Here is a 14,967-nt window from a genome sequence, read left to right as displayed (position 1 = left end):
GCAACGCAAAATCCGGTTTCTTCTTGTACGTAATACAAACTTATACTAATGTTACAGCCACATACTTGAAAAAAAAAATATAAATAATCAATAATTCTGTAGGAACGTCATTTTTGAAATTCAAGGGTGTGCATTTACATTCCTGCAGGATGCTCTATTTCGCTGAACGTTATTAAAATTGATCGACGCTTTTTTAACAAGAATAATGTCTTGACCATTATATACTTATATATCGTTTTTAATTGAAAAAAAATATTGATAATTATTTTGTATTATGTATAGGTGTATGCATCTATTGCACCTACACTAGCTTTCATTATTTTTAAATAAGAAACTGTTTTATAATCACTAGTTTTTGAATCTGAAAATACCTGTATGGTTGGTGACCAATTTTTTCGAATTACATGCTTAATTTTGAAATAACGCCCATAGAATAATTAATATTGTAATATTACATGTAATATGTATTTCAAATTTGATCTACTGGCAATGATATTCCCACTCAGTTTTATTTTTTACGACTTATGTCGGGATTTATACTATAGGTAGCCAGGTAGGTAGTAGGTATCTAATAGGTATGTAAACAAAATAACTATCTAGTTATTGTGTGACTTAATTAAAGCTAATTAAACGTTTCAACTTATAAATTTGCTATTTAACTTATAAACGCCCAGTCTTAGTCATAATAATAATAATTACATTCTTTTTCATCTTGCGCGGATTTTCTATGATCTTATCTGCAGCTCATGTCTCAATAATTATACAAAACAGATTATTCTGTGATAAGTGATTTTTTTTCGCGAAGCATTATAAATTATCAAATATCAATTGCCTATACTTTCTTTGTTTTAATTTGATTTTTTTTAAATTTCTGATTGTTTTCATATATTTTGAATCATAACACATAAAATGGCATGAATGTAATGCTAAAAATCATATTTTAAAAGTCAAATCATTTATTATAATATTATTGCTTGGTTTGAGCGAAAAAAATCAAATATCTATACACGTAGTCATGGTAAATGACAATTCAAATAGTATTAAACATCGAAGGTCATGAAATTAACGCATTGAAAACTAGGCAATATATACATTTACTTCCTCGCTCAAACATTTTGAAATTAAATATGCATATTATGCATATTATGACAGAAAATATGCACTAAATATACCCAAAACTACGAATATATATGCAAAATTAAGTTAATAAAATAAATTAAAAATTATGTTTATGACTTCTAAAAAGGCACCAAATAATATATGTAAAATAAAGAAGAATATTTGAAAAAAAAAAACAAAATAGATAAGCTTTATAAAAAAAAAATTAAAAATTAAAAGCTATTCATATTCAAATATTTTATTATATTGATAAAAAAAAAACACTAAATCCACAATTTTTCGCCAAATATGCAATATAAAAACAGAAAAACAGTTATACGCATTTATTTATTTAATATAACGTATAAAATATGTAAAATAATTTTTTTTCATATAATTTTGAATTTAAAATGGAAATCTATCAATAGGTACTCGTGAAATCGTTAAATTCATACCCCCTGTAATATCGTGTCGTGCGTTTTAAATAGGTACACTTACATAATATTGTTATAAATTATTATTAGGACTCAAATTTTAACGCTCTAAAAAATGTTGATAAGAACTTTAAAATACGAGTTTACACGTGTCGAATTAAAAAAAAAAAAAAAAAAAATTGTTAGATGTATATGATTTTGTAAATTATAGTCGTGCAGTGATTAGACTCGAAATAAAAATGTAAAAACAAAATATTTAATTGTCATATTATTCGTGGAAATAGGTAAAAATAAAATATAAATGTGTTGCAGAACGGTACGTCATCGTGACAAAAATGCAAAATGCGTCGAAATCCTAGCATTAATCATATAATAATATAATTATACTGTGGTGTGTGTATGATGTATACATATTAATAATAATTAGTCCTCCTGATTTTATCGTTGTTATATTGTACACGCCGCGGCGGAGAGCAACGCATAATAGGTACGTATTGTGTGTGTGTGTATAATATGTACATAATACCTACCCGCCGTACTCAATAATTATAAAGTATGTATTTACGATACCTAATAACGAAATTATGTGTGTATAGGTGTACTAGCTGTTATTATTATTATGTAAAACGCGCGCGCGTGTGTATATATTCCGACGAAAAAGGGCGAAGACTGTACGGTTCGCGCGCGGAAGGGGTCGTCGTGTTGTACACATATAAACACTTTCCTCCTCCCACACCGTTGTCGCACCGTCGTTTAAAAACGTTTACAACGCCGTGCGTTTAGGTACCTATAACGTATAGTATATTATATTATAATATAATATATACCTCCATACACGATATTATCCTGTCCTTTCCGATTATAATTATAACCCGCACCGATACGTACCCAATATACCCATGTATATAATACAACGCCGTAGTGTATGTGTTCCTTAAAATCGATATCGACGTGCACTGCCGTTATTATAACTGTTATTAAAAAAAAAAAAAAAAAAAAAACATTTAAAAACGCGATTTAACGATTACGATTATGACGTCGTTGATGATTATTATTATTATTATTATCGTTTAATAATAATAATAATAATATTCTCAAGCGCGCGAGACCGTCGTTATTATTTTTCCTCTGTGCACGCGGGGATTGTATAATATTATAAAATAATAATAAATATTATATATAGATTTCCCACGACATCACCGTGTGCAGAGAGGTTGGTGGCCATGAGGGTTCTCATTATTTTCGCCGCCAGGTAAACGCGAAAATTTAAACAGACTTGCAACACATACCCACAATTTAAATTTTATACTTAATATATTTATTTAGCATTACAGCGAGTACAAACATAGACAGCGTAAATAGAAAATAATTCCTGAAAAAAATGTATATCATTCTTTTTTTAGCATATCAGTGTCCAATGGAAGTGACATAAAGGTGTATACATATCTATAATATACAAGTACACAATATCGTATTAATTATCCTTGGCGGTTTCTTAATACGATGGGTTCTGTTTAACGTTAACTACTGTTTAATAGAATTACAAATGAAAAACCTTAACCGACTTTACGCTTCAAATATTAAATTAATCTTTTATTGCATACAACATCATCTGTTTACTTATTTACCAGAGATGACTTTTAAATTATAGCTTTTAAGAAAACTTATACTTTTTGGTTTTAATGGTTCGAATACTCATTTATGTCACATCGTTATAAAATGTGAAAAGTTATTGTACTCATTTCGTTTGAAACGTGCCAGTCGGTAATTATGTTTTAAAAAAGAAAGCTTTAACTTTAGCTTTGTTATTATAGGTGTTGGAAATGTACCTACTGCGGCTACCTTATAACTGTAATTACTTATACGGCATCACGAAATCCAGTGTTTTGCATAAATGACGATCGGGGCCGAGTTGAAAGATTTTTGTGGGGTGTCCAGATATTTCTGTTTCTCTCCTTTTAGAATTTCTCTACTTCTTGTATTCCAGACATCTGTAGGGTAACTTAACCTATACTTTTACATGTAGGGAGAATTCCTCAACATCATATTCTAAGTTCCTATTGATGGGGGCCACAATATTATTTAATGACGTTAGTTTGAATTTGAATTAAGCCCTTATTACTTCTGAATATCTTAAAATATTACTTTTCGAGCACAAAATAATTATATCGTAATCGATAATAAAACAGTATAACCCAAATAAAACTTTTATTTTACATTTATTTAATTATTTTGATTTTTACAAAAAAATTGGTTTTCTATATTTTGAAATAATTTTTCATATACTTTATTAGTATGTATAGTATTTATTATTTAATAATATATATATATATATATATATATATAACTTAAATTAGAGCATTAAATCATGTTTTTATTTATTAATCTATTTATATGATTTTAATGTTTTAGTATTTAATAACTATTATTATTTTTACGCGGATGTAATACCTCAATATTATAGTTATGTCGCGGTCGTCTCCTCCGTTGCCATCGTCTTCCGCACGCCAATAACACGAGAACCGGTCGCCATAATATGATATCGCATGTATCGCGACTATACACGTAAGTATTTGTACATATTATAATATTATAATAACTTACAAACTTCAATATTTTTCCCTTTTTTCCGTATGCGAAAAGTTGTAAATTGTCAACCTCGTTTTTTTTTTTTTTATGATCAATACACGCCGTTTTTGCTACATACACACGCATACACGATTTTCGCTTTTCTTTTTCGCGCGAAATCATTTTTCGTTTTCGGTGAGATAGATGATGTCACAATAATGAATACTTATATTATTTATTAACGTCACGCCATAGCTCCGCCATTTTTTAATAATAATAAGGACTATAGATTTGTAGCAAAGTGCATTATTATATTTTTAGCTTATTGTAAAACGTATAGCTTTCTCGACAAAAAGTTCAAAATATGTATCAACAAATTCAATTTTGAAATTTGTTTTGCATTGTTACTTTTAATTAAATTTATAACTTTTTTATTACATTTAAATCTGCATTTTTTGAGAATATTTGTTTTAAAGATTTTATAGCGCATTTAACTTTTGATCTAATAAAAATTATGTTTAAAGCTAACCTAACCTATACACTATTTGTGAGTTATGTTTGATTTTATTTTTAATTCAAGCTAACTTCAATACGTTAAATAAAAGTTGTATATGTTATTATTATTGTTATATTTTTTATTATTTATTTATTCTTTTTTTTTTTTTGTATTAAGTTGAAACATTGTTGCACAAGTTTTAAAGTTTTTCAAAGATAAAGTAACTCGAATTAATTATATTTAAACTTATCAGTTAAAAGTTTATAATTTTTTTTTTGCCATAACAATTTCAAATAAAACTTGGAGAAAAAACAAATAATGAAAACAAACTTTTGTTTTTATATGTTTATCACGGTGAAAACGATAAGTAAAACTTTCACGAACTACAAAATTGACATGTTGTTTTATTCACCATTGTAACACAAGAAACATATATTTTTATTGTAATATTATAATATATTAAAGCAAAACGAGAATAATATTATTTCGTCGAATAATACTAAATAACAACTAATAGCTGCAACATCTATTTAAGAAATCACTATATAATAAGAATAAAAACCGATGGTAGTTTTAAATTAAGCTTTACTTGGTTATGTTTTAGAAGAAATTTAATTACAGATTCTTAACATTACACACATCACATTCTACCTTTTGTACCCAACTTTTACATGTCTGACCGTTTGCCCGTGCTATATATCAAACATTTTCTTATCGAAATTTAAAAAAAAAACAATATTGGCCATAATTTTAAAAACAATTGTTTTTGTTTTTTTATCGCGATCGTTTTTTAGTCCTCTCCCCAAAGACTCGGTCAATTTCATTTATAAATATTCTATATAACTATTGAATAAATAATAATTGATGACAATTATTATTAAAAGTAAACATTATTACAATTTTAAAATATTACCATAACACATTACACCTTAAATGTTAGCAAGAACTGTAGGAATTATGAAAACAATAAAATTGTTGTACACGATGTGTAAGTGTACAGTGTGGATAATTTAAATATCTTAGCCTTTGAATCACAATAACTCACGAGGATTGAAAACACGAGCAAAACCCTCATGCTGTACTCGAACACACACGGTAGCAGTCTTGCACGCAAAATATTTATAGTAAATAATGCGTTCTATCGAGATAATCTGCCGTGATGGAGCCGTGAGTTCACGCGCGACTTGCTATTGTTTAATATATATAAACGTCACATCCTATTCTAGAAGAACGCGGAAAGGAAATAATCGCCGCGGAAAACGACTTTTTCGGCCAAAACTCGTTTGGGTCGTTTATATATATATAATAAACGCAGGGTCCACTGCATACCAGAGCGTTTACTACCGCCACTTGCAGTACGTGTATATGTATATACAGCGTCTCGGATCTCGCAGGGACGAACGGACCAAAAAAATCAAACACTCGGGATTTATTTCAGATGGTTTTTACGATCGTGTCGTACAATATATATGTATGTGAGTACGACTTAAACATATTATATACCATTATATAACGCGCTCGAACGCCCTTCGCTGTGTAGAAGTGTCCGGAACTGGAAAAGTGTATACCTATATATTGTATTATACAGAGCGACTGTAGAGTACAGTTTTCGTCTCATCGTGGTTGGATATATGCATTTGACTAGGGAGGTTAAAGGATAAACAAACCGTGGAGAAGCCCAACCGAATCACCTAAAATATTTTTCTTATTCATCTCTGCAGCAGGGTTCAGGAATTTTAAATGTTCGCGTTTTTTGGTGTGTAGAAACTTTTAGAAGAATTTTAAATGATTTAAACCGTATACGAATTGCATTGATTAAATTATACAGTACCTACACCGTAAATTCGAATTTTTTTACATAAATAAATAAATGTATATTAATCGCAATTTTTTAAAACATTTATAATTTTCTTTATACGACTTCGACGATATCTTTTCAAATTTTCTCCAAGAAACTAATTGTTAAACCTCGAAGTATATACATAAAATGCGTGTGAAAAAACTATGTACCACGACTCGTCCTGTATATACGAGCGCTCATAGATACTTACGCCGGACACCACGCCGGACGTGACTAATACGGGTTATTTTATATACAAGAAACCAAACGGCGACGGCGGAGGAAAATCGATTTTCCAGCCGATCGGGTTCGGCGCGAGGGCGTCACGTTATTATACGATCGCGGTGTATATGTATCATAGCGTAAGTGGCGGCAATAAGTCGTGTGTACGCGAATCGCAAATATTATATATATGGTGTGTAGGAAAGTAAGCGGGGAAAGAAAAAGACGTAAAATACTGCTACGAGCGAGATCCTCTGCCCAGTTGCTGTTTTCGGACCGACCGGACGAGGATTATTCCGGAAGCCCGAGCCGTCGTTCGATTTCCTTTTTCTCATACCGTATAATCGGTCTGAAACGACTTTACTGCACACCGCGCAAGTACGCGGCCGATAGGGTGTTATTTCTCTGTGCGTATATGTAATATGGCTAATACATTAAGTTCCATTTTTGTTGGACGTCCAGAAAATATTCCTTGTAATTTGTGTTTCCAAAAACGTTATCACCGTCTGTTTGAAACGTCGTGCTCCCCGGAGCTTACATCGAATTTTCATAAACAATCGAATTATAGGACTGGCATGATAAATCTCGATCGAGTTACACTCATTCTGTGTTTAAGTAGATTCTAAAAAGAACGATGACGAATAGTTTCGATAAATAACTCGGATGAATTCTTTAGATTCTTCTATAACGCGTGCCAGTGCACTCGAATTTGGAACTTTTTCCAAAAATACTAACAAAATCTGATCAAAACTTCCCGTCAAAACCTATCAGATTCCTATACCTAATTGTTGATACCGGTTGGTTGGTGTTCTACCATAATATGTCAGTAAACATTTAACTTGACGGATATATCGATTCCTGCAATATTAGTATGTTGGTATCCTACGGTTAAAAAATGTATTAGTCGGTGTCCTCTGTTATGTCCTAAAATGAGGACGATTTAAATAAAAACAAGTAAAATATTAACGAAAACAAACAGTGAAGGAGAAGAATCGACGACAATTAAAATCTGAAATCTATCCATAGGATACCAAAAACTGATGTTATTTATTGCACCGAAATCGTAGAAAACTTAACGGCTCTACTCCCCCCCTGCATCCCGCGACTTTATACAACAATAATAACATCGTTTAGTAAAACATAGTATATTATTATAAGTTAGGTACGCCCATCGTACGATTACACCCATAAACCCGGAGAGCGTTATTATTTATCGTATTTTATATTATTGTGGTTGTCCGCGATGCAGCTTGACTGCGGTCAAACGGCTTTCGATCGCGCGCGGAAATAAAATATCGTCGACTCTGCCGCCGCCGTCGAGAAGGAGGGATGTCGAAAAACACCGTGTTCATAAGCGTGACTTGATTAGATTGGGTCATAATTGTATTACATATTATACGCGTTTCATTACGTTCGTATGCGTATTCATTATAATATATATCGGGTGATCCAATTTTACGTAAGACACTCGTGTAATTTTACGTTTTTGAAAATACATGTTTTACATAATTTTATGTTAAAAAAAAAAAAAAATGTTTATAAAAAACATAAAGTATAATATTTTTTTTTCATTTTTACCCTTTTAAATGAAAATGTCAACATGCGTTTTAAATTCCATATTCGATGTACACAAATCTAGTTAATATGATTTATAACGCGTGTTATAATATTAAGTATTTGAGGTTTTCATAAGCGGGTGGAGTGGTACACCGTATCCCACAAAATATTGGCGTACTACACGCTCATCTAAACATATTAAATACTTATAACAATGATATGAAAGTCTACTAGTCCAAAGTTTGATTTGTATAGATCGAGTTACTACATCTATTTCAAAAATTAAAATTGTATGTTCTTTTTCAAAAGAATGAAAATAAATTTTTTAATAACTACGATAAAAAATATTAAAAGTATATTTTTTTCAAAAAAGTGTGTTCTGAAATAATAGGTTAGGTTTTACGTTAAATATAGATCACAACGTATTGTCTTTAATACTTTTTTACACGTCACATATAATTATTACAATAATATATGCTAATGTAAATATTTGTACTTTCGGCTCGAGAGGAGGTACGTTTTTACGAGTTTTATTCATTAGACTAATGTACATTATACGTAGTGGACTGGAGAGGCGGAAAGCTAAAAACTTATTTCTAACAGCGTAGAATATTCGACTTACAGAATTTCAAAACCGTTCTTAAAAATGTTAATCATACATTTTGGTTTCAGATATCCACTCATCGCCGTTACGAATCTGACGAGGTGCTAACGAGAACTATCGACCATCTATAGATTTAAATTAACCTACGTATTAACTGCCGACAACTCATATGTATCACTGTATCAGTTACACTACGTTCTCTTTTATATTTAACGGTTAATACCAATAAGCTATAAAAACTTGTTAGCTATTAATTCGAATTTCGATTTTTAGATACACACGCATTTCTTAGAACATTATGTTCAGTTTTTAAAAAAAAAACTCCTTTTATAATTAATATAGTTTATTTTAAGACCCGCTCGATGACGTAGTCTCATATAATATACTTTCGATTTATTGGATCACACTGATTTTTTAATTATTCCATATTTACGTAATTCAAATAGTATAAATATAGTATGACGTAATGTATAATATGATTGTCAGGTCAACACTATTGAGAAAAATCAGTGACAGTTTTTCCTCGCGGCGGCCAATCGGCTCGCTGATAAAAATGTGCGACGTTTTTGTTTATTGGTCGTAGCATAGCTCTACAACTGACGACAGTAATTGATATTGTCACGTCCGGTTTATTATCTTTTACGATTGTCGTGAAAACCAGACGGAAACCGACGACCGTCAGTTGTAGTCCCGTCGTCATCTGTCGCGCAGTTATCTGGAACTTCAAGACTCGCCGGATTCCGCGATCAATATTTATTGCGGACGACTTCTAAATGCGTGCGGCCGACTCTGACGTGAGTACACACGATCTCGATAATAAGATAATAATCTTAAGACTTAATTGATTAATTACGATTTTGCTTTATCGCGTCACTCGCTATTTTTTTTTTTTTTTTTTTTGAAACAAATAAATACCAACGATTAATCCGTTTCTAAAATCGTACGATTTTACAGCGGTAAATAACTTTGACATTTATTCACTTATAAATCGTTGTAAGTATTATATTATTTTGTTTTTTAACTTTTAGACATATATTATATAATGTATACACAGTAATAATGACTGGGAATTTTCAATATATTTAACATGCAAATTCTGCTTTAATATTATCACAGGTTGTGAGAAAAATATGTCTTATTATGTATACTATTATAGGATCAACCGGTTAAATAAAATCGAAAATAAATGGAATGTAAACGATCCGCGATCACGCAGTACCCATAGCCTTATTTATTTTCGTGGTTATTTTAACGGCGAACAATACTTATTTCGAATCGTATTCACTTTTTGTTCCGTTTTGATTCGTTTGAGAAACGCACAGTTTCGATATTGTTGTGCGTTGTCATATTTTTTAACATCTTCATAATAATCGTATGTTTGACGACAAAGATACTTCGTTGACGTTTCACATTTCCAAAAGCCAATATCAGCTGTTTTCGTATTCCCGTTTAAAAGTAATAAATTGTGCAGATTAAATAATATAATAATAATATGTTTTATTTATTTATAATTGAACACAGGTTTAATTTAATATACTATATTATATTATAGAGAAGACCGATTCATCCGACCTAAATCGTCCGCGCCTAAGATAATAATATTATATATTATATATAGTATTATAGTCGGTATCGGGTATAATTTATATTCGATCGATACGCGCATTCTCGTGCGCGCGCGCGCTCACGGTTTCATTTAATTTAAACAAACTGGTATTATTTTTATTTATTTTGTTTTTTAAACGTGTCTGCATTTGTTTTACATATATATGCGCTTTTCGTGTACATACATACACGTACTACACTGCTGCTGACGATGCTGCTGCTGCTACGTATTATACACTATATTATTGTATATATATATATATATATAATATAATATATTGTGTTATATTATAAAACACGTATGCAGTTATGCATTTTTTTTTTATTCCGTCCACACCCCCTCTCACCGCCTTCGAAACGGTTTGAAATAATTAGGTATTTGGTTGCCCGCATTAATATTTTGTTAATCCGACATTCTTATCACATACATAGTCTGGTTTTCGTAAATCATCGTGTTTTTACACAACGACTCTGTTTTTTATACCATCGTTTTGATTATTTACTCAACTTTTTACGCGTTGTACTTGTCATAATAATAAAGTAGATATACGCATAAAATTATTATGTTACCTATAACGTCTCAAATTAATCGTTGTACGTAATAAATATAATATTATAGAATACAATGATATTATGCACTGAATGCACCGTATATTCTAAAAAAGGTACGTCTGTTCCCGGATTAAGGTGTAAAGGAGCCTACTGCAGATTCGAGATTTTGGATTTATGGATTTTGGGATCCGTCTACGATATATATTACAATACAAGTCCGGATTTATCTTTTATTTTTTATTGAATACAAAACCTTATGGTACTGACTAGATTTTTGAATCCGTTCTCATAGTCATAATTTTTATCGTTGTCTTACTGTTGTTAAATTTAAATTGTTTACTTCCACCGGACCACAGTATTGTGGAACATTCTTATATCATTTTAACATTTAAAAAAAATGCCTCATGCAATTCTGCATGATATTACTTTTATATTATATATACATCTGCTGTGACAGTCATTGACGTACGATGGTTGCATGGCAAAGAAAAACCCCTGAAAGGTAAAAATATTTAACAAATAGTTTTGTAACTCCGACCGTTTACTACCATTAATTATACTTATAATCAGCTAAGACTGATATATGCATATCGCCAGCTGCTTACAAACTGAGTCTAAGTAAAACTTTAAATTTAAATTATAATAAGTACTAATTATTTTTATTTTTAATAGTAAACAAATTCTTCAAAACTTAAAATAAACATGTTCTTCTCATTTTTACTTAGAATTATCTAAACGACTATAATATAAACTTCTACTAGTATGATTAAAAATAAAATCCGAAATTCCCATCCTATAGAGTAAGAATATTATTAGTTATTATAACATAACACTATATTCCATTTTTATCAGATAAAAGTCATACAAATGATATAATGATAATCATACTGCAGTAAAGTTATCTAACGTATATGGTTAATCAATTTTATATTTTGCTAATTCAGTTACAGGCTCAATTAGTATATTATTCGATCATATTATATCATATTGTAACGTTTATTTTTTAGTTTTACATTTAACTATGAAAAATACGTTATTGTCCAATTTTATTCTATCAACATTGATTTATTATATATTATAATATTATTTATGCCATAAAATATTTAAATATGTATATTGAAATGATAGAAAATTATTTTTTTTCTTTATTGATCTACTGATTGCTGATTGGCTGAAATGCTGAATAAATATTTTTGTTTTCGAAAAAAATATATATACTCATATCTAAAATGTTAAGGGATAGATTTTTAGCTATTATTCTATGATATAACAGTATCGGGACTTTTTTGAAACGTTATCATAAGAAGCACACACAAGTAATATAAATATAGCCTATTATCATCATTGATTTATAATTTGATTTTATCATGGATTATAGACGAAATGAAGCTTTCAATATCGCTAGGCGCTAGCTATAGTTGTATATATTTATTGTGCCTTATCGGTTCGTTGACCTGTTTGATACTATTATGGATTACTTTATACTTATGTATACATTGACAATAATATTATCATTTATTTTTATTATATTTTATAATACGTGTTCATTATTGTATGTTTTTATTTTATCTAAGTAAAATAACTAGGGTTATATCGTTATATGTACTAAATATTATATAATTATTATTTTTACATAATAATATTTAAATTTAAATTTCCAACAGCTAATGGTAGTCTAGTCACCTAAAAAATAACCGAATGCACTTGACATCAAATGTTTTAAGAGCAATTTATTATTAGTAAACTCCTTATTTTTCATTTTTCTATAATAGGCTCAATAATTATCATTATACCTATTCATACGTTTTTTGTTTTTACCGTGTCCCGATTAGTAGGTATATTATAATTTTTTTCTCGTTCATTTATGGAACTTAATTAGTATGCATACATCATGTCAATACTCAGCCACCTGTCTATACAATATAATGAAAATAATATACATTATATACATGAGATCCGTACGTATAGAATACATATCTGAATATACAATTACCGTATAGCAGTGTACTAATAAAGTATTCTATATTTAAACTAGATACTTATACGAAGAAAATAATCTATTCCAGTGCTCCAACTAGTTCTGCTAAATTTTTAAGTCAGTTTTCGTATTTTTTAAATCATTATAATATAATGAATATAAACGGATAATAGTATTAAACATATTATTATTATTATTGAAAATAATGATTTTCACTATTTGTTGTCATACTGATTTATTTTAGATTTGAATTAATTTTTTTTATATACCTATAGTGAAATTTATAAAAATATTCATTCAAATTAAAAACTTTCAATAAGTATATAGGTGCCAACCTACTTCTCGTAGGAATTTAAATTTACTGTATAACTTTAAATAAATACAGCAGTTGATCCAACACTTATGAGGAGTTAGGATATTATTTACTCCTCGTCATTATTAATTTTGTCATTCAGAGTTTAAATTGTTATTGTTAAATATAAAAAAAAATATTTGTTGAATAATATTTAATACTATCCCGTTTCTTATGGTGATTGGTTTTATTTTATAAAATGTTATTTATTTGATCTACTATACAGTATTTTATTACTTTTTAGAATACTATATTCGACTCGTTTCTATCCCATATTCATCTGTACACAATTCACTCAAGGAAAACCATGGACCAAACTGAAGCTATTTCGAAGACTAAAGAATTTTACGAAGCAAATAAAATTGACGCAGAACGTATTATTTTTCAAAAAATTCCCGAACGATTAGTACATTTATATGAGTTACTTAACAAGCCTGAGTTTTGTATTCCGATAAACTACAAAGAATGTAAATTCGATGTCACCACAATTACTAAACTAGAAAATAATGTTAAAAATTATGCCGAAGGAGAAACTCCACATAATATTGTTCCAGGACAAATGATCATACCATCCAATAAAAATTCAACTGAATTATTTAAAATTATTAAATCTAATATCTCACAATTAATTGAAGATAACAGTATTTTAAGATTGTGGATAACATTATTAATACCAAAAATTGAAGACGGCAACAATTTCGGAGTATCCATTCAAAACACAGTTCTTAAATTGATACGTAACATAGACTCAGCATCAAAAACTTATTTGGACAAATGGTCACGTTATTGTGCGTATCGTGGAAAACTTATTTCTAAGGTAGTGAAGTATCCATTTATAGAAGACTATCGGGTTGCAATTGAAGAATTCGACGAAAAACAACATTTGGACGTTTCCTTAATCTTGCGCGAAATATATTTTTTCAATACAGTATTATATGACGTTATTATCAAGAACATTGAAAAAATAAAAAATCCACGGACATCAAACATTGACTGTCTATATTAAACGCAGTGGAATCATACTACAACTTTTGAACTTCAATTTATAAATAACTTAATTATATCGATCCATTAAAATGATTAGACTTGTATTGAAAAAAAAATGTATCTATGTTATATGTATTTAATTGTCAACATTTATTAAAAAGCATTCACTTCTTCACAGTGACGTAATTATGAATTTTTCTTGGTGTGAAGGAGAAATAACACTTTTTTTAATAGACATTTTTAAACTTTATCAATTCCCCTCAAAAAACCCTTAAGTTATAAATACTATAAAACAACGGTTCCCAAACTGTGAGGCGCGAGCCGTGTTATTTTGTCATAACAATAAAAATATTTGTATATTTAAATACTATAAATTTGTTATTTATTTATTCGGCGAATTTAATTTTTATATTTTTAGGGTGGCGTAAACTAAAAAAGTTTGGGATTGCTGCTATACAATATTAATAAAATAATAAAATAAAGTTCCGAACGTTCTCCCCCCCCCCGTATTCATTAAGCCACTGATTCATCCGATTGTAAAATTAAAAATTATTAGTAGAGTGTCACTAAATATCTAAAACAAAAAATATATAATTTTATGTTAAAAATATAATTAATATTACAAACTTATTAACACGTAAATCCTTGTAAGACGTTCTTCGTTTTTAAATTTG

At 29.3% G+C, this 14,967-nt stretch overlaps 1 protein-coding gene across 2 annotated transcripts; it reads left to right on the top strand.

Moving 5' to 3' along the window:
* The first annotated feature begins 9,436 nt into the window (after positions 1 to 9,436).
* Positions 9,437 to 14,667, top strand: LOC114129065 (proteasome activator complex subunit 3-like). Of its 2 annotated transcripts, none has more exons than XM_027993693.2 (2): positions 9,437 to 9,613; positions 13,551 to 14,667. In XM_027993693.2, the coding sequence occupies exons 1-2, from the start codon at positions 9,593 to 9,595 to the stop codon at positions 14,310 to 14,312; spliced, it is 783 nt and encodes a 260-aa protein (XP_027849494.2). In that variant the 5' UTR covers positions 9,437 to 9,592; the 3' UTR covers positions 14,313 to 14,667. The 2 variants fall into 2 exon arrangements, with proteins under 2 accessions (XP_027849494.2, XP_050053888.1); XM_050197931.1 differs by lacking the exon at positions 9,437 to 9,613 and adding an exon at positions 9,667 to 9,812.
* Positions 14,668 to 14,967: the final 300 nt, after the last annotated feature.

The sequence above is a fragment of the Aphis gossypii genome, chromosome 1 (assembly GCF_020184175.1).
Source record: "Aphis gossypii isolate Hap1 chromosome 1, ASM2018417v2, whole genome shotgun sequence".
Taxonomy (NCBI): Eukaryota; Metazoa; Arthropoda; class Insecta; order Hemiptera; family Aphididae; genus Aphis; species Aphis gossypii.
The sequence above is the reverse complement of the archived record's forward strand: the minus strand, read 5'-3'. Positions and strand labels throughout refer to the sequence as shown.